General features: G+C 40.6%; 1 protein-coding gene across 2 annotated transcripts in view; it reads left to right on the top strand.

Annotated features, from left to right (window-relative positions):
* Positions 1–27,775, top strand: part of JAM2 (junctional adhesion molecule 2) — an 844,759-nt gene that overhangs the window by 542,136 nt on the left and 274,848 nt on the right. For both annotated transcript variants that reach the window (XM_044071361.1, XM_044071360.1), the window contains exon 7: positions 25,664–25,771. In XM_044071361.1, coding sequence (XP_043927296.1) covers positions 25,664–25,771 — 108 coding nt within the window. The remainder of the gene's footprint in view (positions 1–25,663; positions 25,772–27,775) is intronic.

Below are 27,775 nucleotides of genomic sequence, written 5' to 3' on the forward strand. Positions count from 1 at the left end.
AAAAAAGCACTTCTTCGTCCAAGCCAAATGCTATGCTTCAACACAGAACATATGGCCCTAAACTGTCTCCTTTCCAAGTCTCTCTTCTCTCAAGATTCAATAAAGAATGACCCACTTTAGAAACTAATGTATATACTGAACATTACCCTCCTCTTGATTCTGCATTGAACTATGCTTGTTCACTAGAATGTATATAGAGTTCTTTCTATGCAATTAGTCTGAACAGTTCTGTTATTTCTTACATTTCTATATTCCATGTTTGTGAAATGTTTTGTATTGCACCTGGGCTAAGCCTGAAATGGTCAATACTGAGCAGTGCACTGCCCCGATAAACAAATATAAATAGGTTCAATTAAACTAAATTAAACCAAGCAGTCGTGGAAAGTTCAGTTAAGAAACTACAAAAACTGAAGCTAATTAGTCGACAAAATAGTTATACAGAATGATTAGTCCAAGAAACAGTTTGAGTGTTGAAAAAGAAACAGTTATAATGAAAAAAAACTCAGTTTCTCATGTTGGCTTATTCCTCAGCTTGCTCTGTTGTTTGCTTCATCATTACTCTTTGGAAAAATCCTTAGTTTGGGTTCTAGCTAGGACTAGTCCAGTTTTCTGACAGATTCTCTTGCAGTTTTAAAATCATTGCAGGTAATACTGATACCACCTCACGTCAAAAAATTAACGACAAATCTTCCCAAAAATTGAAATTGAAAAAAAATTTAATTTAAGATGTCCTTCAATATCACTGCTGCAGTATTGCTTACTAAAGGGATCCCCTGCCAAAGGTAGCCCAATGTCCGGCCAGTATATCAAATCCTTAGGTGTCAAAGATGCTGTACATCACATTCATAAATTCCAATGCCCTGGATCAACTAATCCATTGTCCCACCAGGGGCTCCAATATCCTAGACCTGGTCATTACCAACATGGAAGATAGATGCTCCACACCAGTGGTCACCCCCTCATTGGTCAGGTCTGACCATAAGCAAATCACCTTTAACATCCACATCCTACCCCCACCCCCCAGTAAGGAAACCTCCTTAAAAAAATTCTCCAAAGCCAACTTCATGCTACTGAAGTCATAAGTGACAAACTTCACAACACCTATGCAGACGGGATCTGGAAGTTCGACTGCAGAATCCTACACTAAGACACTGTATGAGCACATCCACTTGTGCATGAATCGTGCCATCACAAATAGAACCAAGATGCTCTTCTCCAAAAAAAGGAAGCCAATCTGGTGGTCCCCTGCTATAAACAAACTATACAACAGAAGTAAGAAACTCTTGCAGAAAAGAGGAAAATCCCAGGATGCAAAAAACTCCCTCACCAGCCTCAGTAAGAAGCTGAGACCCCTCATAAAATCCTCTAAAGCTAGTTACGAAAATAAAATTGCCAAAGATTCCAAAGACAACCACAAGGCATTCTATAGTTATGTCAAGAATCTAAATGGCAATGCTCAGATCTGCTATGAGCTACAACAGAATGGCATTAAATATACTGATCCGAAGGATATTGCCAATATCCTGGCAGATCGATTTAGTGCCAACTTCACCCCCCCTCTCACCCCCTAAAGGGCCCATCTCAATACCAAAAGATTGCCAAATTCCGATAATCATGGCCACACAGGTAGAAACCGCACTCTCCAAAGCTAAGAATACAGCATCCATGGGACCAGATGACATCCCAGGCTGTGTACTACATGAACTACAAAATGAACTGGCACCTCACCTAAGTGTCATGTTTAATCATAGCCTCACCTCAGGCTTCATGCCCACTGAGTGGCGCACAGCTACAGTTATCCCGCTCCACGAGAGAGGATCCGCCTTGGATCCCAGGAACTACCGCCCCATCAGTCTGACAAGCCTGATCTGCAAGGGCATGGAACGCATTATCATGGAACTTATAAACAAAGACATTGGCAACCTTCAAACACTGGACCCAAACCCAGTTTGGGTTTGTGAAGGGCCGATCTTGTCTCCTGAATCTGACTTCTTCGAATCAGTCTCCAGAGCTGTGGACGAGGGTAAGGTGGTCCACACAGCCTATCTGGACCTCGCCAAGGCCTTCGACACCATCCCCCACTCTGGAATCATAGATAAATTTACTAAGCTGGGCATAAATCCCTACATCACTCGATGGGTTTCCAACTGGCTTACTGACAGAACCCAGACTGTAAAAATAGCCGATTCTAAATCCAGCTCCAGACAAGTGACAAGTGGAGTACCTCAGGGTTCAGTCCTGGGACCACTCTTGTTTGGCATCTACTTCTCTGAAGTACCGGCCAACACTAAGGGACTCTAGCTAACAAAGTTTGCAGTTGACTACAAACTGGGAGCCATTATTGAATCCCCAAATGATGTGGATATTCTACAAAAGGGCCTTACAGAAACAGATACCTTGTGCCAGAGCCATGGGCTCAAGCTTAATGCCAAGAAATGTATAGTTATCCCCTTTGGAAAAAAACATGTACCCATGAATTACCACATAGGTTGGCAGGACACTAAACATCGAAAGTGTGATGAGAGACTTGGGGACACAGGTGGACAGTGGTCTCACTTTTGATAACCACATCACCACAACAGTCAGGAAATCCTTCTATGTGGCACACTTCATCACTAGGGTCTTTTCATCCAGAAAAAAGGAGGTCATTGTCCCACTGTACTCGTCCGTCATTAGACCCATTATAGAGTATAATGCCCCGTTTGGTATGTACCTCACAAGACATCTGCAACAGCTGGAAAGGCCACAGAAATACCTCACTAAAAGAATCACAGGCCTAAAGCAGATGCCATATGCTGACTGTCTAAAAAAAACTCCAGCTATACTCTGTGGCATATCATCTACTCAGAGGCGATCTCTGCTTAACATACAAGGCCATGTCAAACCCTGAGCTGTTGGACATGCTCCACTTAAAGAAATCCCAATCCCTCAGAGCCACATGCTCCAGGGATCTAAATCTTGTCATCACAATGAACAAAACATGCTGGAGGGATAGGTTCCTGACCCAGAGACTCCCCATACTCTGTAATAGACTGCTCATACATGTCAAGCAGAGTGCCTCATTGACCCTCTTCAAAAGGAACCTTGATGATTGGATGGGAGATAGGAAATTCACCCCGGGGATCATGTCAGTCTCCCTGCTAGACAGGGGTCCAGAGAAGTAAATATTGTGGGAAGAAATATACAGGGAATTGTTATGGCTAGGCTTGCATAGGCCCTAGGGCCGATAGCCTAGTACCAACCTATGAACCTATGTGTACTCCCCAGTCACAGCATAAGGCATAAAGGTGATGTACAGATGTACATACCTCAGAACTGAGTAGCCCCAGGATGTGCCGCCAAAAGAAAAAAAAGAGAGATAGGGAGGAGGAAGGGAGCGAATACTGCAACAGTGAAGAGAAGGACATCTAATGTTATGGTTAGATTTTATACAACTGTACTATGTCCTTTATATCACTGTTGCATCATTCCTTACAAAAGGAAGAATACAAAAGCTCAGGAGGAAACTTGGGAGGAGGAAGTCCCAGCATAGCCCTCAAGAAAGCCATGCAGTATAGTCCTGGCAAATCCAGGTCTCACCTGGAAACCACACCTAGTTTGTAATGGTTAGTAAAAAAAAAATGGACAGAAGTCCATATAGTAACCTCAAGGATGGAATTGGTATCCAATCCCTTGGAAAAAAAAGCATCAGAGGAAGCCACAGCCCTGGTAGAATAAGCCTTTACAGAAGCAGAAAGGCTCTTCCTATGAAAAGAATAACAAAAGGAAATGGCCGTAGAAATCCAAGAAGAAATGTTTTGCTTAGAAACGGCCAAACCTAGAGATCTAGGATGAAAGGAAACAAAAAGTTGCGTAGACTTGTGAATGGCCATAGGCAGCTCAGGTATTATTTAGATATGATTATGTAAATCCATGGTGTGAAGAACTTTCTCACTGGCAGAATACAGAGAAGGAAAAAAGTGGACAGATTAGTAGACTGATTAAGAGATAAGTCATTAACCACCTTGGGCATAGAAGTAGTATTGGTACAGACACCCTGTCCCTATAAAAAACTAAAAAAGGAGAGACCACCATAAGGGCCAGAAGCTCAGACACCCTTCTAGCTGAATTGAGGATTGAAAGAACAGTTTTCCATGTGCAGTGCTGCAAGGAAGCTGAAGTTCCAGACTCAAAAGAAGCCTGAGTCAGTTTTTCAAGAACAAAATTAAGATCCCTGGAAGGAGGATGCCTTTAAGAAATTGGTTGACCTCAAACCTAGAGGTGAAAGGCAGACATGCAGAAATAGCTGAAAGGTGAGCTTTAACTGAAGTGTGCGCCAACCCAGCATGGAGCAATTCACACAAGTAAGAGAGAACAAAAGAACTTCCACAGAAAGTGGATCCTGGTTACGACACATAGTGTCAGTTAAAGAGTGAACAAGTGAGGATGGATGAGAGAGAGAGACCCATTGTCTTGTGTGAGTAGGTCCACCCTGTGAAGTAACTTGTGATGATTACCCTCGGCTAGTTGCAGACGAACAGGGAACCATTGCTGTATGGGCCAAAGGGGAGTCACCAACAAGATTTTAGGAAATTCCATTCTATCCTGAACAGGACCGCTGATATGAGAGGAGGGGGAGGGAAGACTTATAGAAATATCCCCATCCAAGAAAAAAAAGAGGATGCCTACCTTCCATGCCAGAGGACTTGGAATTCTGGTGCAAAAGAGAAGTTGTCTGTTTAGAGGGGAGACAAAAAGATCTACCTGAGGAGTACCCCACTGATGGAAAATGTCCAGAAACACATCTCTGTGAAGCATCCATTTTGTGAGTCTGTGTTATGGACCTGCTCAGAAAGTCGGCCACAGTGTCCTGCTCTGAAGGAATATAAACAGCCTGAAGTCACCTGATAGCTGGACAGCCAGATCCCAAACCCAAAGAACTAGTCTGCATAGGAGGTAAAACCATGACCCCCCCCCCCTTGCTTGTTAATGTACCACATCACTGTGGTATTGTCTATAAAGATTTAAAGAGGCCTTGGCCCTGAACTTTAGAGAGCTGAAAGAAGCCCCCCACTCCACATCTGAGTCATCCGAAAAAAATTTCTGAAAGTGGACTTGGGGCTGACAAGAAACCTTGGGTTCAAAGACCAACATATGAATCCAGTACTGAATTTCTAGCTTGAGGCATGGAAGAAGAGGAACTAGAAAGTCCAGCGAATGAGAATGTTGAAGCCTTACTGACTTTAGGAACCACTATAGCTTTCTCATATGGAGTCTGGCTAGAGGACACATAGGAGTGATGGAAGCCATGTAACCCAGAGCCCTTGGAAACTTCCTGGCCATAACTACGACCTGAGGAAGAAGAGACTGAAAAAAGGCAATCAGAGTCAAAGTCTTGGGAGGCAGCAGGGATGCCAGCATAGGAATGGTTTGGAACCTGCACCTGAGAAAAACATGATCCTGAGTAGGAGTCGGGAAGGATTTCTGGAAATTTACTGTAAACCCTAGGTTTTGCAAGAGGCAAATAGCATAGTGGAGGTGCTGAAGGAGGGTCTCTGGAGAGGAAGCCTGAATGAGCAGGTCATCCAGGTAAGGAAAGATTTGTATTCTCCTCATCCTGCAAAAGGCAGTCACAGAAGTGAGGCATATGGTGAAGACCTTTGGGGCTGTAGAGAGGCCAGAGGCAAAGCAAAGAACTGAAAATGCAAGGAAGAAACTGAGAAACACAAACATTTCCTGAAACGGGATGAATGGGGATGTTAAGATAGGCATCCTTGAGATCTAGAGAGACTAGGAAAACCTGAGGTAGATGAAGAGGAAACTGTATGAAGAGACAGCATTCAAAAGGAAAGAACCATCAGAAAGGTGTTGAGCTGAGAAGGATCCAGAATGAGCCTCCAGGTGCCTTCTTTTCTGGAATCAAAAACATTCTGGAATAAAAACCCCTTCCCCCTTTGAGAAGCAAAAATTGCTTGTATGGTGCCTTGAGAAAAAAAGTCTCCGATACAGCCAGAAAAAGGGCAACTGTTCTTGAGGAGGTTGAGGAATACCCAAAAAGGAGGAAGGGATATCCACACCATGAAATACCCCTGACAAATGTTGAATAGACCCAAGAATCCTGAGTGATCCTTAACCAATTGTGAAGAGACAGAGAAAGATGAAGTCGTAAAGGAACTTGACTTAGGGAGGGGAGAAAGTAATTGGACAGAACATGGCTTGTCTGGGAAAAGGAGACTTCTGAGTGTTAGGAGACTGAGTAGACTTAGGAGGAGCCCTTCCAGAGCCTGTTTTACTTTTGGGAAGAGGGCAGGACTCACTCCGTACAGAGGCAAGCTTGGAAGGATAATTCCTCTTAAATTTGGGAACAGGATAAACAAAAATATGTTTCAGTTCTTGCAAGGCCTTCCCCTTCTGCTGTAGGGACTTAAAAAGCTCAACAGCTCCAGAACCAAAGAAATGTTTATTGTCAAGAGGAGCATCCATCAATTTAGCCTTAATACCATCAGACAAAGGTTGGAGGCAAAATATAGATGAGAATGGTACATGTCCTTTCAACCCTGGTAAAAGTCCAAACACAGTGTAGGAAAGATAGGCCCAGAAGATGTTAGTTGAGTGGGATTTATGAGGCTGATCTTTGTAATAACATGTATCAAACACCATCAAGTTTTTCCAGTCATTTTTGTCAACTGTGGCCTCATTAGTCATGAGAAACTTGATGAAAGACTCTGCAGCAGTGCAGGATATTTATATTTATTACACACCATTTGTTTCAGGACTGGAATGTGCAGTCTTAGGGTTGTTTCATAAACACTGTGCACTGTGGAGCAAGCTTGATGTGCCATACTAAAGCCTTTTTTGACTCATAAAAATTAACAATGCAATGGGGTATGATATTGTACACCATCTTACCACATTGTTCAAGTATTGTATTCCATACAGTGCTGTTTTCCCCACTGCCTGAATGGACACCATTTATAGTGGAACAGTTTTCAGTGTACTGAGTGGACCTAATGAGGGGTAACCTATGGAATCCATCCATGTGTTAGCTCATGGCCCAGCCACAGCAGTGGAGCCTCCCCCATCACCTGCTAATAAGTCACCCAGTCGACAGAACAGCAACATATTGTCTTAGTTACAATAAAAAAAGTAAACAAAGGCTTCATTGCACACTAGGAAAACAATGCTACAGGCAATGGTGTCACCTATGATGCAGGCAAACCTGCTATCACACCTAAACTTGTCCCGCACTCTTCCAGTTATGGTGACAAGGTCCCACCACTGGTGGCTTGCTCAGCACCAGAGCTCTTTTACTGTAATGTGGTAATAACCCAGTCCAGTGTCATGTCTAGTGTTAGATGTTATCTCTCTCAGACAAGATTGTGGACCACACCACAATACTGATGGACAGCATATTAATTTATGATACTCGGATCTCAAACTTTGACTTCAGACCTCAAACAGCTATCAGACTGGCATAATTATAGGTGAGGGAATCTATCATATAAAGTTCCTAGCTGCACAAGACTACCTTTCTTTTTGTTTTGGAGATTGTGGCCTTCAGATGAGTGTATGAGTCCTTGTATAGCTTTCCATTTGAATTTGAGACCCATGGTTAAAAATATCTTGTTGATCTGTCACTTCTGTGCTGTTTAACACTGTTCTGCTGCACAGACCTTGCCACATCCCAAGTACAGAAGGGCCCAATACACCATAATACACTAGTCATGCTTGTGAGCTATTCAAGAATCCAGGATGGTAGTATAACACTTTTGCAGAGTACCCCAATTCAGTGCTTTTAGACCCAGTCGGCTGCCTGCTGATCCCTCGCGGTACTATTTCCTTCTATCTATCCTGACAAGTTTGCAACAGTAGAACGCTAACCCTCTTGAAACATTATTTGAAACCCTGCCTTGAACTACTCCTTGGTACTCTTTCCTTCTGTCAACTATCCTGACAGGCTTGCAACAGTAGAAGGATGCTAACCCTGTTGAAACATTATTTGAAACCCTGCCTTGAACTATCCCTCGGTAAACAGACCTGCTAAAGTTATAACCTGTAATTACACTGTATTTGTACTGTATCTTATGCCGACCTGGGTCTAAAGCACATCAGGAAGCCCTAAATATTAAACCCATCTCCCTTATGTTCTATAACTTTAAGCATAACAAATAAGTGTTCTCAACCTCCAGAGTAGTGAACTGAATACTTTAAAAAGCATAACATACTACACAAAGCCTTACTATATTCCCAGGCTTACTTACCTTGTATTTGCAGGCACTAAGATCCTTGTGTCGGTTAAGCCCTAGACCCCCCCCCCCCCCCCGATCAGCTACGTATGCGAGGTTACAATACTATCTACTGTAACTGCCATTTTTTCAGACAGTCAGTGATTTTAGACCCAGTCGGCTGCCTGCTGATCCCTCGCGGTATGTATATGTGGACTAAGTGATATATGCCTCTAATAGTGACTGTTTTATCTGAATAATCCTAGTTTTAAGTATTTTGCTTACTAGTTAGTCGTAAAATACTATTGAATTACTGGAAGCACGGTACCATTGAAATTAAGCATTTGGTGTGACGCCAAACTGATTATTGAACTGTTTAAACTGTCATTTGACTAATGCTGGCTTATATAACCTTCTAGAGTATATAGCAAAAGAATATTTTGTAGCGACAATCAAGCTTATATGTTAACTGTTTTTAATGGTGAAGCACTAAGTCATTTTATTACTGATGCTTTCTGTGTTTAACTGCATAAGTAGCAGCATTTTAATAACTGCTCCTGTCTTCTGTTTTGAACTGCACAATCTGTAGTGCTATTAAAATAGTTTGAGCCAGGAATATGACAGTATATCACTAAAATTCTAGCTAGTAACAGGACTGTAACAGCTGGAACTAAGATTACTTGAACACTGTGTACCATATTTTATGCCGACCTGGGTCTAAAGCACTATCAGGAAGCCCTAAATATTAAACCCATCTCCCTTATGTTCTAAAACTTAAAGCATAACAGATAAGTGTTCCCAACCTCCAAAATAGTGAATTGAATACTTTTAAAAAGCATAACATACTACACAAAGCCTTACTGTATCCCCTGGCTTACTTACCTTGTATTTGCAGGCACTAAGATCCTTGTGTCAGTTAAGCCCCGCTATGCTTGGACTCGCTCCGTGGCACTCCCTGCCCCCCAATTCCAACCCACTCCCAAGTAGTGCTACACTTATAACCATAAGGCCACACCCCTCCTATCTGAACCAATCCACTTTGTATACTTTTAAACTCCACCCCCAGCCTCCGCCTCTAATTCCATTCTGTACTCTATATCTTGGTATATTTACTATAAAGTTATTAACTCTACCTCTTACTATGATTTCATCCAAAACCTTGCCTCTCACTATGTTACCTCTTTCTGTATTATCCCTTATGTTAACTTCTTATCTCTTCTCTATGTATGAAAGTCAGCATTATCAAGCATTTCATTACCCAAACCAATACCCATCCTATTGCAAATATGGAAGGGTACTGTATAATACTTCCTGCATCTTACTCCTTAACTGTTAAAACATATCAGCCTACTAACTCTAGATACATCAGACCAAAATCCAGACACTATCAAAAAATAATAAGCAAATTCCTAAAGCTCATTATAAGCTTACACTATAACCTCATTATGGATGGAAACATAAACCCTAACCCTGGCCTGCTAACTCTTGAATACTCCACTTCTCACTTTAACATCACTACCAAAAGACTGTTAATAAATAGGTCCCCCAACTCCCTCTTAGCTTTTCATCTAACTATTAGAAGTATAAATAATAAGGTACATGACCTCTTAGCAGTCCACTCTCCTGATATACTGTGTCTAACTGAAACCTGGCTAAACTCAACAACCTCAGATAATGAAGTTTTACCTCCAGGGTATAACGTACTTAATTGGACCGTGCTACCAGGAAGGGAGGAGGAGTAGCTGTACTCTTCAAATCAACTCTGTTACAATAAACCCCATACAACCTCCCCAGGTCAATAATGCAGAAATTCTTTCTACCAAATTTTGGATTAATAACAAAAGTGTAAATATTGTCCGTATTTGCATTCCTCCAGGGAATAATGTCACAACCCTTGCAGATATCCTCCAGTGGTTAGCTAGTAACTATCCCCAAGAAACCATAGTACTTGGTGATTTTAATATAGACTGGAACACCTGTTCCTCAGAGTCTCCCACTACCCATGTTAACCTATATGGGTTTACACAGATAATATCCACCCCACAAGGATAGACAAGTCTAATCGCAAAGAAAGTATAATAGACTGGATACTTATCAATAGTCTCCCCCAATTGTATATGTCTGGGACTCTCCCCGATGACCTCAGTGATCACTTTCTCACCTTTATAATTAAACACAAAACCAATAACCCCCACCAGCCCACCTATAGCCCATTCTCCCATCCCCCCTTCCAGTACTCACCACTCTATCTGCTGGTGTTGCATCACCAGGTAAAACAGTTCCTTCACTCACTAGCTGAATCACATAAAATGATATACTCCTCTTTACTACCCATCTTGTTCACACCCCTCTTGTTCACACCATACCTCCTTACCTTGTATGAAAACCAGTTTCTTACGGGATTTCAGGTCCCAAAAGGCCATACTATCACCCCAGCTGTAAATCCTTCCACCTTCAACCATACTTACAGTACCAGATCCTATCCAACATCTTGTTTAGTCTATCAACATCTCAACCCCAGGCACATTAGCTCTAGATCCAAACACTACCACAAACTAATAAACAAATTCCTGAAGTTCATCACCAAGTATAGACTCAACCTAATACTTGGTGGTGATATTCACCCCAACCCTGGCCCACTCACTTCAGATACACATACCCCCTCTACTTGTAATCTAAGCTACAAACCTACAATGAATAGGCCAACTAACTCTCTCCTAGTCTGTCATCTCAATAATAGAAGCATTAATAACAAGGTACATGAATTGCATGCACTTCTGGATGTCCACTCCCCTGAGATTCTCTGTTTATCTGAAACCTGGTTAAAACCTAACACTAAAGACAATGAAGTGTTACCACCTGGGTACAACATACACAGGCTGGATCGTGCTTCGAGGAAGGGGGGTGGGGTAGCTGTACTCTATAAGTCAGAGTTGAATGTCACCATAGATGTAATACAACCTCCTCAGATTAATAACTCTGAGATTCTTGCCACCAAATTGCAACTTAATAAATGCATTAATATCATCTGTATGTACATTCCCCCAGGTAACAATATATCTACATTTGAAGATATCCTGCACTGGTTATCATGTCACTACCCACAAGAAACCCTACTACTTGGAGACTTTAACATAGACTGGGGCACCTGTTCCTTAGAATCCCCAACCACCCATATTAACCTGCATGCATTTACACAAATCATATCCACCCCTACCAGGATAGGTAAACCCAACCAAAAAGAAAGTATACTTGACTGGGTACTCATAAACAGTCACCCCCAACTGTACACCTCTGGTACCCTCCTTATTGGCCTAAGCGATCACCTTCTCACATATGTAATTAAGCACAAAACCATTAATTCCCAACAACCTTTACTCAGAAAGGTTAGAAACAATAAAAACTTTGACCCTGCCAAATTCCAACAAGAACTAAACTCATGTAATTGGTCAATTCTAAAACACCTCCCCTTAGAGGAAGCAGTAGCATACTTTAACAACAAATTCCTTGACATCCTTGATTTGCATGCACCTGTTCGTTCAAAGAGAACCAAGGCAAAAACTGCACCATGGCTTTCTATAGAGTCTAAACTCAAAATTACCCTTAGAAACAAAGCATGGGCTTTATGGCGTTCTTCTAAAGACCCTCAAGATAACATTAAATACAGGCAATCCAGGAACGAAACCAAAAAATCAATTTTACAAGACAAAAAACAATACTACTGTAATTTACAGACAGTAAATCAAAATAACCCTCAGAAGTTTTGGGCAGGTTTAAATAATCTACTACATCCTGGACAAACTTCAACCCCAATCCCTGCTGCTACTATTGATAAAACCCCTGAAGATGTTTCTGATAGTTTTAACCAATTCTTTACAGAGACAATTCAAGCCCTAGCTAGCCAACTACCTCCTAGCTCCCCTGGTCCTGAAAGTAGCACCCCTAGAAACCTACTTGCGTTCAGCTACCAACCAGTCGCCACTTCACTTATCCGTACCTTGATCAAAAAATTAAAACCCACTACACTTTCTGCTGATCAACTCCCTGCCGAGTACCTACAAAAATCAGCTGATGCTATTGCTTACCCCGTCTCAATACTAATCAATCGAACCATAGTAGAAGCTAAAATTCCCACCATCTGGAAAATATCCTATGTAATCCCACTTCACAAAGGAGGCAGCTCTACTGAATTCTCCAATTATAGGCCAATAGCTATACTCTCTCCACTTGCAAAGATTATGGAAAAATGTATTCATAGACAACTCATGCACCACCTAATCCAAAATCGCCTTATGGCAGACACTCAGCATGGCTTCCGTCCTCATCACAGCACTACTTCAGCCCTCCTAGCCTTTACTAACACCATAAACCATAATCGCAACAATAATTATATATCCTCATCCCTCTTTTTGGATCTTTCCAAGGCATTCGATATGGTTGATCACCAACTTTTAATCCACACCCTGCAAACATTCTGTCTAGATACTGGAGCCCTCCAATGGTTTCAATCCTACCTGAATGGTCGACAGCAGGCTATCCTCTGGCAGAACAAACTCTCTAACCTTCTACCTAACACCCTCGGAATACCACAAGGCTCTATACTAGGGCCCTTGCTGTTCTCCATCTTCATTAACGACCTTTATACTGTCATCCCAAAAGTCAGCTGTATCCAATATGCTGATGACTCTACTCTGATTTGCTCAGCCACATCTCCAGTAGAGTTATGGTCAGCTACCCAGACCACCTTTAATACAATAGAAAACTGGCTTTCTGAACATCGTCTGATCCTAAATCCCAAAAAAACTAAAATGCTGTTATTTTCACCAACACGTAGGTCTACCGCTTTCACCTTTACCATAAAATCAAATGAGGGCACAATAATCTCCCCTGACCCATCTACAAAACTATTAGGTGTCATCATAGACAATAATCTCAAATTTGACCTACATGTTAACCAAACTATCAAAACCATCAATAAAAAACTAGGGTCACTTTACAGAATAAAAGCCTTCCTAACCCCTCCAGCTAAAATTGCCATAGCTCGCTCTCACCTTCTTTCAACCCTTCTGTATGCATCCCCTCTACTCTCGAATTTGAACAAGACTGTCCTTAACAAACTCTCAATTTGCTACAACCACATTGCCAGGTTTGCCACTGGGCTGCTTTTAGGACACATCATTGCATCAATCTAAATCAGCTTGGTTGGCTTGAACTACCTAGCCTAATCCAGTATAACCAACTGATTATGGCCTATAAAATCCTCTATAATCCAGACAATACTCCTGCACTTAAAAATATTATCACCCCCTATAACAATCCTAGACTGCTTCGATCCTCTAACTACTAATTCAGACTAGCAAAATTAATAACACAGCCGGTGATTCTCTCTTTGCAAACACTGTAAGTAGATCCTGGAACTCTCTTCCAGCTGATATTACCTTACTTTCCACCTTAGGTCAATTTAAAACTAGACTCAAACAACATTTGTCACTTAACTGGCTATGTCAATGTATCAAGCCTGGCTAACTCGAATGTGTAAAAATCTGTTAACCAGTTTACTGTGTAATTTAATTTTATCCTGACTTGTGCTCAGGACTAACTGTAACCTGTGGAACTTGTTTAACTTGCTTACTTATGTAATCTCTGTAAATAGTCTGTAATATGTAATGCTGGTATTATGTAATGCTGTATCTGCTTACCCTTGGAGCTTTTCTCCCCGGGCCTCCGCTGAAAATGGACATGCATCGAGTCGGACTATCCCGGTCAACAAATTTAAAATAAAATAAAAAATAAAATCTAGAACAGTTAAAAATAATAAGAACTTTGACCCTGCCAAGTTTCAAGAGGAACTTAAATCATGCAATTGGTCTCCCCCAGAAAACTTGCCCCTGGATGAAGCTGTCTCTTACTTTAATAAACAATTCCTGGCCATACTTCACTCCCATGCTACTGCCTGCTCCATTAGGACTAAAACAAAAACTGTGCCGTGGTTCTCTAACAAAACCAAATCAAGAATTTCACTTAGAAATAAGGCATGGGCCACGTGGAGTACCACTAAATCTCCTCAAGCTCAAAATAAATATTGGAAATTAAGGAATGAGACTAAAAGAGCCACTTTACTAGATAAAACTACTACTTCCATCTTCAGAATAGTAATGAATAAAATCCTCAAAAGTTTTGGACTGGTATAAATAAATACTGCACCCAGGACAAACCACCACACCTACTCCTTCAGCCTCCCCAGATAAACCATCAGATGATGTTGCTAATGACTTTAATGGTTTCTTTACTGAGACTATCCAGGCCCTAGCCAGTAAACTACCTTTTGGTTCCTCTAACTTACAGCATCCCATTCCCAATACTCCTCAGCCTCCTTCTAGTCTCCACATCTATTATCTGTTCCCTGATCAAAAAACTAAAACCCACAATCCCGTCTGCTGATCTTCTCCCTGCTGAGTATCTGCAAAAAGCTGCAAATATCATAGCATATCCCATTTCCATTCTAATCAATTATAGCATATCAGAAGCTACAGTCTCCTCTATCTGGAAAGCTTCTCATGTCAATACCACTCCATAAAGGCGGTATCTCCACTGAACTCTCCAATTACAGAACTATAGCTATCTTATCACCACCGGCTAAAATTATTGAAAAGTGCATCCATAAGCAGCTTCTGCACTATCTAATCCAGAACCACCTACTGGCAAAATCTCAGGATGGCTTTAGACCACATCATAGTACCACCTTGCCCTTCTTACCTTCTCTGATGCTGTTAAGTATAACAGAAGCATTAACAAACTATCCTCTGCCCTTTTTTGGATCTACCAAAGGCTTTTGATATGGTTAACCACCAACTACTTATTTCTACTTTTTAAGCAATTTCCTTAAACAATCATTCTTTCCACTGGTTCCAGTCATATCTCTCCGATAGACAACAAGCCGTCCTATGGCAGAACAAACTATCCAACCTGTTTCCCAACACCCTTGGTGTCCCCCAGGGATCCATTCTGGGTCCCCTTTAGTTCTCCATTTTCATTAATGACCTCCATACAGCCATTCCAAAAGCTAATTGTCTTCAATATGCAGAAGACTCTAATTTGATATGCTCTGCCACTTCCCAACCACTATTGTAGATACTAACCCAAAATACATTTAACATAGTCGAAAACTGGCTTTCTGAGCATCGTCTAATTTTAAATCCAAACAAAACAAAGCTTCTACTTTTGTCTCCCATTCAAAGGTCCTCTGTATTACCCTTCTCCATTATATCTAGTAATGGTACCACAATCTCCCCTGATGACTGCACAAAACTTCTAGGTGTTTTGGTTGATAATCTTAAATTTGATAAGCATGCCAACCAAACTACCAAAACCATCAATACAAAACTTGGAACATTATATAGAATTAAACCATTTCTTTCCCCACCTGCTAGAATTGCCATATTCCGCTCTCATTTACTCTCTACCCTTTTCTATACTTCCTCTATACTCACCAACTTAAACAAAAGTGATCTTAATAAACTCTCTTCCTGTTACAACCACATAGCTAGATTTGCCACTGGTATGCCTTATAGAACACATCATTGTAAAAACCTAAACTATCTTGGTTGGCTAGAGCTACACAGCCTATTAAAGTACAACCAACTAATAATTGCTCATAAAGTACTTAACCAACCAGATAATACACCTTCTCTTAAAAATATTATCTACCACCACTGTAACCTTAGACCACTTTGCTCATCTAATAGATTGGTAGTCCAAACTGTTAAATCCAAAAATTTTGCCGGAGACTCTCTGTTTGTGAGTTCTGTCAGTAAAACTTGGAACTCCCTGCCTGCTGACATCACTCTAGAGACCTCCCTAACACAATTTAAGAAAAGTTTCAAGCAATATTTTAATTCGCATTGGCTATGTTCTTGCTCTAAACCTGACTACATTTTTGGAAATACTTGTGTACTAATACTATTCAATCTGTTATTGTAAGTGTTCTACACCATAAATTTGTTAGATTGTATAACTCAAATATCAACTGAGTCTGTAAACTTAGCTAAATGTGTATTTTTGTCATGTTTGCTTTTGTAATTATCTTTGGAGCTTTTCTCCCCTGGCCTCCACTGAAAATGGACATGTATCTAGTTGGACTATCCCGGTCAACAAATGAAAAATAAAAAATAAAATAAAATGTTCATAGGAAGGGGAATGGGTACCAGTGTGCAAGACACACTGCAGAATCGGCTTATGTGCATTGACTTAGTATGTATGTGAATACTAGGGCATATGCCAGGTAGGCTATTCTGTAAAGGTAAGATAAAGATAGTAAATCAGAAGTGAGGTATACAATTTTTTTTGTCTTAAATGTGACACTATGCACCATAAAGGTTTAATTCCAAATGTGTATGGAAACCTGTATATGTTGATGTTTTGATTAGCTGGTTGTTTTTGTTATTTGCTCTGTTATTTCATTGGTGTGTTTATGTATGTGTGTGTCACTCCCCTTAACAGGATTCATGCTGAGGTACCACAGTTTAATAAAGTTGAATTTATATGTATAATCATGCATCGTTGGCCTCCTATTCACAACTCTCTCTCTCAATGCGATTTGAATGCTATGATTGAAAGCTTGATGTATATTCCCATTCCCCTTTGGGTTGTTTTCATCAACAGTCCTCTCAAAAGACTTTTCCTTTGTATCAGTCACAACTACCAGAGGTATTTTAAGAGCTTCATGCTTCAATTTATATTTGATTTTCTGGAGTGACAGAATTTCCTCCAAAAGTTGGCTTCGGAGATGACCCTCAGCTAGTCTCTTCACTTTTCTTTGTTCTTTCCTAAGATCTAGCACAGAGGAGAAAATATTTCTGATGATATGTATATAAACCAGTAACTCCAGGCTTGTCTACTGTGAGTGATGCCTTTTTCCATGATAGAGTAACTTTGTACATTTTGCTTGTGGTGGTCAGTGGAAGCCAGTTGTTAAACAGACTTTACCTAATGGTCTTCAAGTGCAACAACCTGTGTGCTGAAGGGCTCAGTGCAGAGACTGCTAGAAGTCAGTATTGCTTCTACTGCTTGACTCAAGAATATGTCCAGGTCTACGTCTTCCATTGTCTGGAGACTTTATACATGGAAATTTTTACATAGATCTTTTTATACACCTTTGACGATGAATAAAATAAATAATAAAGATAATCTATGTAAGAGATGTAATGTAGAAATTAATGCTGACTGAGCTCATATGTTTTATGACTGTATAAAATTGAAAGAATACTGGAAGTCAATTAATGAATTTTTGCAGGCTCTTTTTACAGATAATTTCATTATTTCTAAATCTCTTATATTATTCAACACACCTGTACCTCAAAGTGTTAAAAAGGTTAAGCTTCCCTTGTTATGGTCTATTCTAGCAGTGGCTAGGAAAATAATAACCAGAAATTGGATTTCAGATACACCTCCTTCGTTCAATGAATTTAAAAATGTTATGAATATAGTGTGCCATATGGAAATAAACACAATTAGGTCAAGAACAACTAGAAAAACATCTTATTATATTGTATGGGATAATTTACAAAATTTGTTAAAAAAATCCTAATTTCAATAGCATGGTATTTTAGTTTAATTAATTGATCTGATTGTAGTGGATGTCTTTGTAAATACTTTAGTTGTTTTGTTGAATGTTATAATCATATCTATTTTTAATTACTTGTATAAAATTGTTATGATATTTCTCTTGTATGTTAAAACAATAAACCTGTTTTGAAAAAAAAAAGAATATGTCCAGGTAATATCATTGCTGCAGCCATGTGAATATTTTAGCTCATAATTCATGGAATGTCACTTTCTGGACTATCATTCTAGAGATAGGCCTCTTCTAGAGTATGCTGTTTGGAATAACCACTGGTAAATTGCTGGCTTTCTCTTACCTGTGTTTGGACTACCTTGGAATCTTTCCCATTGGTTTAAACCACTACAAAGGTCTGTCAGTGTTTTCACTGAATGTAATGATCTTTGAGAGAAGCTCCTGGAGTTAATCTCTTGTTCACCTACCCCGTCTTCCTTTTAGAAAGTAGTGTATATAGTGAAAGTTGGGGATTTAATGGAAGGCTTGTGATTCTGTGAATCCTTCTGTTTTTGTGTGCTCATTTTCTTGTGTGCAAGTGCCATCTGGTTGGTTTTATGATTTAGAAATTAGTTTATTGGCAGTGTGCATACCCTATTAAGCACAGGGTTGCTAGTCTGAGTTATGTAGTTTGTAGATTCTGCAGATGCAGCTGCTGAAAACATTGTAATTGTGAAGGTGTTCTAAAAAAATTCTTTAGTTACCGGAAAAGCTCACCCAGACTCTGCCACAACTTGCTGTGAGGGAAAAGTTAGTTTGCTTTGCTTTCTTGTATTTTGTATTACATTGTTGCCTTCTATGTTGATTTGTTTTCTTTATACTGTGTTTTACTTGTATTCTGCTTTTAATGGTATGTTAAAAGTAGGAAAGAGACCACAGCTGTATCTTGCAAGTCACACACATTTTTCCCACTCTCACACCCTGGAGCTGTTGTGTTCTTAAACTCAACTGTCTTTCTAGTTGCCTGGCCCTTATGTTAATTTGACTACATATCTCCTTCCCTCTCCCCTTTCATTGGCTGTTGTAAGCACAAAATTATCATTTTGTGAAATCACTCTCTTTCAACTATTTAAATGTATTGGCCATGCCACTGTTTTCCATAGAACCAAAATACAAAGTGTTCACCCCCTTTCAATCTGTCTTGCTCTTTTAAAATTGGTGGCACTCCACTTAGACTAAAGCTTAAGTTATCCCCCTTATTCATATGTAACTGCTTAGTGCACACTGCTGTGCGTAGGATATTAACATATTTTGTTTCCATCTTACCTTTAAAATCTGCAACTTCTATTGCAGGAACACCAATTATTTGAGGGCCCACATTCTGCCTCTCAGTAGTCATCTTGGGGTTATTGCTTCTGTTTTCTCCTGGTGAGAGAAGGAGCACAAGGACATTATTTCCTGGAGACTGCTGATCACCGGAAAGCCGAATAACTGCTTCATAGGTGACAGCTTGGAATTTGTGCTTATGTTCTGCTGTTGGTGAGACAAGTAGCAAAGTGCATTGATTTCTGACTGCTTCTGGCCGGGAAGTGAGTATCTCTGCTTGACATTCCTGATTGGTCTGGTTACTATTCAAGGCATCTACCAGGAAAAGGCTACAGCAAGCCTACAGACCCTTGCATCATCTGGGACAAGACTGTGGATCACATCTTGGGATTGGTGCTAATGTTTTATTTCTGGTGAGAGAAGAAGCAAAGGAACATTGTATCTCAACAGAGTAAAGCTGTGCGGACACCAGCACTGGTAGTAGGCAGGTAGTAGTTGTTCACGTGACTCCCCTCTTTTCATCATTCTTGACAAGCTAATTCTTTGTTTTCAGTAAGTACTGGTTGATTTGTTTCTGACTTCAGAGTATCTGCCTAATTACTTCATCCTTAAATTTTCAGTCTGCTTATTAGTTTCCCCTCAAGTGTTTGGCAGTGCCCTGCATAGACACAGACACCTTGAGCGGCTTTTTTCCTGTAAAAGTGCAATTGACATTTCACCAATACCTAGTTGCACACAGGACAACTAGTTTGCAGTGACAAGCACTTCCCCAGATTTGCAAACCAGTTACTCCTGACATTGCTTTATATTCTCACTTCAACTGTCTAATCAATAAAAGGGTCTGTTGCCATGGATATGAACTTTCCCACTATCTCCGTTACCAGCTTGGTATGGGCATCTTGAGGCAATGTAGAAATTACCTCGTCGCCTCACAGTACGACATTGTCCTGTTCGATTCTCAGCTAGAGCGTCTTCTGTGTGGAGACATGCGTGAATGGGCGTACCTTCGTTGAAGGTTGTGTGTCAGGGCCGGCAACTCGGCACATAAAATTCTACTGCCAATCATTAGCGGACAGGAGTTCCGCTGTGGTGACCCCTAACAGGGAAAAGCTGAAAGACACAACAACAACAACAACAACATTGACAATCAGTTAATTCTCAAACTGATATGGTATGTGAGAGATGTATTTACACAATGTCACTGAAGCCAAAGCTCTCACATAAAAGTACTCCCGATGTCAATAAGATTATAGGTTCATAGGTTCATACTAGGCTATCTGCCCAAGGGTATTTATAAGCCTAGCCCATAGTTATGTGGCTTTCGCCACCCCTTTAGTTTGAATAAAACTATGCCTATTATTTTGCTGTGCCTCTGTCAAGCAGTGACACTGAAGTAATCCCTGGGGTATATCTGCGATCTCCCATCCATTGGTCAAGATTCCTCTTGAACAAGGCCAGCGAGGTGCTCTGCCTCACATGTACCGGGATTTTGTTCCACAGCATAGAGAGTCTCTGGGTGATGAATCTGTCCCTCCAGCACGTTCTATTAATAACCGTGTCAAGGTTTAAGTCTCCCGCCCTTGTGGTTCTGAGGGATCTAGATTTTTTGAGGTGAAGCATATTCATCAAATCTGGGTTTGACATGGCCTTATATGTCAGGCACAGGTCACCTCTGAGCAAGCGGTATGAGACTGAATAGAGCTGGAGTTCTTTCAGTCGGGCAGCATAAGACATATTTTGAGACCCTTTATCCTTTTGGTGAGGAACTTTTGGGGCCTTTCCAGCTGCTGCAGGTGTCGGGTCAGATACATTCGAATGGTGCATTGTACTCAATCATAGGTCTAATGAGTGATGAGTACAGGGGACGATGACCTCCTTGATCTAGATGTGAATCCCTTCATGATCAGGTGGGCAATGTAGAAGGTTTTCCTAACTACTTTAGCAACATGAGTGTCAAACGAAGGCTACTGTCAACCTGTGTCCCCAGATCCCTGATGACTTCTTCTGTGCTCAGTGGATTGCCACCTATATGGTAGCTAGGGGTAACCTTGTTTTCCCGAAGGGTATGACTATGCATTTCTTGGCGTTTAACTTTAGGCCATGGCTCTGGCACCAGTTATCCATTTCTGTGAGGCCCTTCTGAAGGATATCTGTGTCAGATGTGTTTTCGACTATGGCCCAGTTTGCAGTCATCTGCAAACTTTGTCAGCCATAACCCTCCTGTGTTTGCTTGTACTTCAGAAAAGTAGATGCCGAACAAGAGTGGACCCAGGACTGAGCCCTGTGGGACACCACTTGTGACAGGCTTTGAGTCTGACATGGCTCCAGCAACTCTGACCCTGTGGGTTCTGTCACTTAGCCAGTTTGCAACCCATCTTGTGATGTATGGGTTTACATTCAAGCTGATGAGTTTTTCGATGATACCTGAGTGGGGTATTGCGCCGAAGGCCTTTGCCAGGTCGAGGTAGGCTGTATGGACTGCCTTTCCCTCATCAATGGCCTTGGTGACTGTTTCGAAAAAGTCAACCAAGTTTAAAAGGCATGATCTGCCTTTGACAAAGCCAAACTGGGTTGGATCCAAAGTCTGCAAGTTCCCTATGTCTTTATTTATGAGTTCCATTATGATCCTCTCCATGGCTTTGCAGAGAAGGCTTGTCAAGCTAATGGGACGGTAATAATAAGTCTCCCAGATTGTCAGTAATACACACGTTGCACCCATCACACACAATTCCAAGCAGACATATAGACCCACATATGCTGAGGCACTTAAATGTAACCTTCCTAAATCCCAAAGACCTCCTAGATGAAGTACACACAACAAATACCCTCAGCAGCCCAGAATGCACTCTTTCAAAACAACACCTATATCAACTCATACAGCCACATCTTATGCGGCTTCTACTTCTAAGCCCATAAGGCAAGCCACCACACAGTCCAATATTCTGGTCATTGGAGACTCCATCGTGAGACACACTGATGTCCCAGGCTGAGAAAAGAGAAAGTCACAGTCAGTTGCTTACCAGCAGGTAAGATCTGCCACATTACACACTCACTCTGGTCATTGGACCACAAGTACCAGTATGACTCAGTCATAGTCCATGTGGGTGCAAATGACCTGTGATGTACCTCCCTAGACTACATGAAGAGAGACATTGTGGAGCTTTCAGAATAAGTCTCCCAGGTTGGTATGAGCCTAGCATTGAGCAGCATTTTACCTTCTCTAAGTATGATGCCATAATGCGAACAGAAATGACTGACTTTAATAATTGTCTAAGTTTTTGGTGTCATTCTATGGGGGTGCAATATTTCTCAGCATGGAAGGAGATGGCAAACAGACCACACTGCTTTGCCAGGGAAGGTCTGCATCTCTTCTGTCTAGGCTTTCGAGTATTAGCTAAAACATTGTCTTTCCCTAAAGTACCTTTTTTAGGCAATGCCAAATTGAAAGTACTTCTGACATAGCAAATCAAAACCAAGAAAATCTAAAGGTATTACTGCTCAGTGCTAAGAGTCTAAATAAAAAAAACACCACTCCCTAGAAGCTCTATTCACCCTAGAGAATGCTGACATCTGTACAGTCACTAACACATAGTTTAAAGCTGCGGGAAGCACACAGACAGTGCAAGGCTATAATGCCTTCCACACATTTAGACCAGCTACTACACAGACAGGGACTAAAGGTGGAGATGTTTTGATTTACATCAAATATAAGTATACCTCAAGGCTGATCAAGCAGGACAATGTACTTGATTTACTCCATGTTCAAATCACCATAGGCAAAATCCAGTACCACTTCCTTGCAAGCTCTAGGTCTCCTTGTATGACCCACCTTACCATGTATTTAAACTTATTGGGAACACTCAGTATCCAACCCAATACCATATTCTTCAGCAACTTTAATTACCCCACTGTTAAATGGGAATTCTATACGACATAAAATGTACAGGCACAGAGATTCCTGGATTTTGTAAAACACAAATTCCCTGGACCAGATTGTAAGTATACCAACCAGGGGTGCAACCATACTGGATCTGGTCTTCACTAATGTGACTAATATGAGAGAGTGCTGCACACCCCCAGTGTAATATCTTCTCTGGTAAGGTCAGATCACAAAGTGGTCTTTTTGGAAGTGTAAATAAAACCTGTATCCCCAGCTTTCCCTGGAATATTCAGGAACTACTCTAAGGCTAACTTCCTGTTATTAACTGATAAACTGGCAAAATTTCAACCCCCATAAACCCTGAAAACACTGCTGCCTATGCCAAACTGTTCACAGAAACCCTGTAGAGGTATGTTAATAGCTGCATAGAGGCAGCTGTACTCACCACGAAGAAGTACAGAACTAACTTAGAAAACAAGCCACTCTGGTGGAATCACTAAATCAATAGGCCGTATAACAGAAGGAAGAAAACCATGGCAAAAGTTAGTAGGTGCAACACCCAGCAGGAAAAAAGTGCTCTTATCAAACTAGACAAAATACTTAGAGGACAGATAAAGTTTACCAAAACCATATTTAAGGTAAATTTGGCCTCCCAGGCCAAGGACAATCACAAGGCATTTTTTAGCTATGTCCACAACCTCAAAAGCAATACACAATTGTGTGTAGAGCTCATTATAAATGGAACCATCTATACGAAGCCAGAAGCAAACCTACTGGCCAACAAATTCAGCTCCAGCTTTACCCCTCTCTCCCCCTCAACTTTCCCTCAGGAAATACCATCAGATAGAACTCCCCTTAATATCATTAGGGAACAGTTCCTTAATGGTCTCTCTAAAGCCAAGAACACTGCATCAGTGTCCCAGATAATATCCTAGGATGCCTTCTAAATAGCATGAAACATGACCTTATCAGATCTTCTGGAATTGCTATTTAACTGTAGCCTCCAAACAGGCTTTGTGCCTTATGAATAGAGAACAGCAACAGTCATCCCTCTGCACAAAGGTGGGCCATCTACAGACCCTGGAAAATACAGGCCCATAAGTCTCACTAGTCTTGTATGCAAAGCCATGGGAAGAATTATCATGAAATGATCGATAATGGTATAATAAACATCCAGACACTGGACCCAATACAGTTTGGTTTCATCAAGGGCAGGTCATGCCAACTCAACCTGGTGGACTTTTTTTAGAAGGTCACCAAAGCAGTGGATTAGTGCAAAATGGTTCACACTGCCTAACTTAACCTGGACAAGGCATTTGACACAATACCCCACTTGGTCATTGTTGACAAACTCAGTAGGTTAGGTACAAATATGTAGGTTATTTGGTGGATAGCCAATTGGCTCACAGACAGGATCCAGGAAGTTAGAACTGTGGAGTCCACCTCTACAAAGAGGTCAGCCACAAGTGGAGTCCCTGAGAGATCAGTCCTTAGACTGCTCTTTTCTGGCATTTACTTCTCTGAAGTCATGGCCAATGTCAGTGATCTCTGGCTGACTAAATTTGCAGATGATTGCAAATTAAGAGCTGTCACTGAATTCCACACTGACATAAATGTTCTCCAGGAAGGGCTGATACAGACAAGCAATTGGTTTCAAAGCCATGGGCTAAAAATGCATAATAGTATCCTTCGGGAAGTCATCTACCCCTGGTAACAGTCATATTGACAACACACCCCTTAGAGATGACTGAGTAGTCGGGGACTTAGGGGCACACACACACAATAATCTAGCTTTTGACCATCACATGTCTACAGAAGTGAATAAATTATTCTATGTTGCACAACTTATAAATGAAAGTATGGCATCTAGGTCCAAGGAAATCATTGTTCCACTGTATTTGGCATTCATCAGACCTATCATTGAGTACAGTGCCCCTTCTGATGTGTACCTAACCAAGCATATCCAACATCTGGAGCATCCACAGAGGTTCCTCACTAAAAGAATACAGGGTATAAGTAAAGTGTCTTATGCAGACCGCCTTAAGGCCTATCCCTGTATTCAGTCTCTTACAGGCTGTTGAGGGGGAGATCTATGCCTGGCATACAAGGCGTTGTCAGACCCAATTATGATGGACCTCCTGCATATCCTCAAATCAAACAGCACCAGAATTATCCAGTCTAAAGACTTAAACCTTTCCTGTGATATAAATGTGAACTGCTGGAGAGACAAGTATGTGTTCCAGGGATGACTACTTCTCTGGAACAGGCTCCCCCTTCCATGTGAAGCAGAGTTCCACCCTAACCCAATTCAAGAGTAACTTGGAAAATTGGATAGAAAATAGGAAATTCATCTCTAGCTTGGCACCTATATCTGTAATGGACACAGGTAAAGTGTAAATGTTTCATCTCAGAGACCCCTGCTTATAAATGTTTCATCTTCCAAGCCCCTGCTTACAATTATCAAGGGTATCAGAACTTGTCAGAGATTTGGAATGCATATCTAGGCTTAAAAAAGCCCTTGTGGTTGTTAGTCTAGTAAACACATTGGAACCTATATAAACTTGCTTAGGAAGGCTGCCTTGAATATCTTCAAATATAGTGAATGTGTATGTCAAATAAGGGTTTCTTGAACATCCCAGATTTTCTTCTGTACTCATACTGTCAAAGATCAATTGATGTAAACCTTGTTTTATTTCACAGGTTATCTCCATGTTGGTGGCATTGTTATTTCTGTGGTCGTGGTTGCAATGGTGATAGCAGTATGTGGACTGGGGGTGTGTTATGCACAGAGACGAGGATACTTCTCAAGTAAGTGGACTCTTAAATGGATCACTGCACATAGAAGTTAATGTTGTTCAGTGAATTGCATTTAAAATATCTTTGCCTTGATCTGTAAAATGACTGCTCACAATTTTTGTAAAGTTCTCCGAAGAAGTGCCTGGTTTGAAAGGTGTGAGACAAAAGGTATGCACCCACATTTCTAAACTGAAGTGGCATTTCATAGCTTTATCCAGTTTCATTATTATTGTTACTTAGATTTTTAGCAGTATTGTTTAATCCCTACCACCTGAAATTAGGGCAAGGTCAACTATAGTTCATGCTGTAAAGATATCACAAGCTTATTGCAAAATAATATTGTGGATAGAAAATAGTTCTTAATACTGAAAGTATGAGTCACATATATGAAATGCATGGAAAAGATGATTTTATTGATTTGGTGTCAAAACTGGGTTGTGTTCATACATTAAGATGTTCTTCATATTCATATTGATCACTGCTCCAGTAGCCTAAGCTATATGGGTTATATCTTACATAGGATATGACAGCTGTTCAGGTTCCAAAGCTTCAGAGGGCACCTTCCATTTGCCCAAACCATCAGTTAGCTTGAGCTGATCTGACTAAAAAGACAGGTTTTGGGTGCTAAGCCTTTCAGAGCTTTCCTGCCATTGAAGAGAGTGTCCAGTGCAGGCTTTTGAGGATCAGCTTGTAATCCACAAAGAACAAACTGCAAACTAAGATAGTTAAAACGTATGGACACAGTACACCTGGAGCCACAATTCACAATAAAAAGTTGTTTTAATATTGAAATGCTGATAAAACAAGTAAAAGATATAGAGCTTTCGTCTTCTTAATGAAAACTTCTTCAGATAAACCCATGTTTGAAAATTTGAGTCCATATATACACCAGTCTAGATCACATGAATGCCAAGCCCCCACTTATGTCATGCTTCCTTCGGGAGGGTTTAGAGAGGATTTTTAGAAAATTTAAAGGTCATGCAGGTAAAAACTGATATGACTTACAACAGATTTAAGTTAGTTTATACATGTACTTCTGATTTTTTTTATATACTAATAATGTACTGGCAACATATTGCAGCCATCATCTTTCTAAAGATTCCTGTTTTAAAATACAGGTGATGGATATTTGGTCATTCAAACCAGGCCAGTTCATGGCATTAAGTTTCAATTGCCATCGAAGTTCACATTTTTCCAGATTGAGTGTCCACGGGCCCCCACTATCTGAGAGGACAAATTGTTCTAAAATGAAAAATGTAAAGATATGGTCGAGAAATTGCACGGTATGTTTGGAAAGAGCATTGGTATCCTTTTTAGTTCTAACATCATAAATGTGCTCATAAATTCTGTCATGTAGACTTCTTTCAGTCTTACCAACACAAAACCCTTCACAATGTTGACAATGAGCACAATAAATGACTTCAGTAGAATTACAATTAAAATATTACTTGGGTCTAAACTGGACACCATTAATGACAAATTACCAGTTAAAATATACTCACAATACAGGCAGCAGCTCCCTTTTGCCATCCCAAAGTGCTTTGATTGTTGTACTGATTTCTTCTCAAATAAAGCTTCGAGGTTTTGCCCCTTCTTATAAAGCAATGGCTGAAGCCAAACCTACATGTTCTCTAATGTGTTTGTCATTTGTCAGAATATTCCAATTTTTAGTAAGCATGCCTCTAGTATGGTAGCTGTCGGGATGAAATACTGTAATAAAGGAATTCTTATAGTTATCGATCCTGTTAGTGATATGTATGGATGTTTGTGTACCCATAACCGATGGACTGAAATGGTCTTGCACTGTTGGCCCAAGGAAGAGTACAAAGTGCTTCCTTTCACATTTATTCATGACCTTGATCATTAATTCATTACTAACAGTAAGTGGATATCCATGTTTTGAAAACATGTCCCTTAACAGGTTGCATTCATCCAAAAACCTTTCCTCATTTATGATCATTTGGGCAGCATGGATGACTTGGCCTTTGACAACCACTCTCTTCTGCACTTTGCTGT

Source organism: Protopterus annectens, chromosome 5.part0 (assembly GCF_019279795.1).
Source record: "Protopterus annectens isolate FY-2018-M chromosome 5.part0, PAN1.0, whole genome shotgun sequence".
Lineage (NCBI taxonomy): Eukaryota > Metazoa > Chordata > Ceratodontiformes > Protopteridae > Protopterus > Protopterus annectens.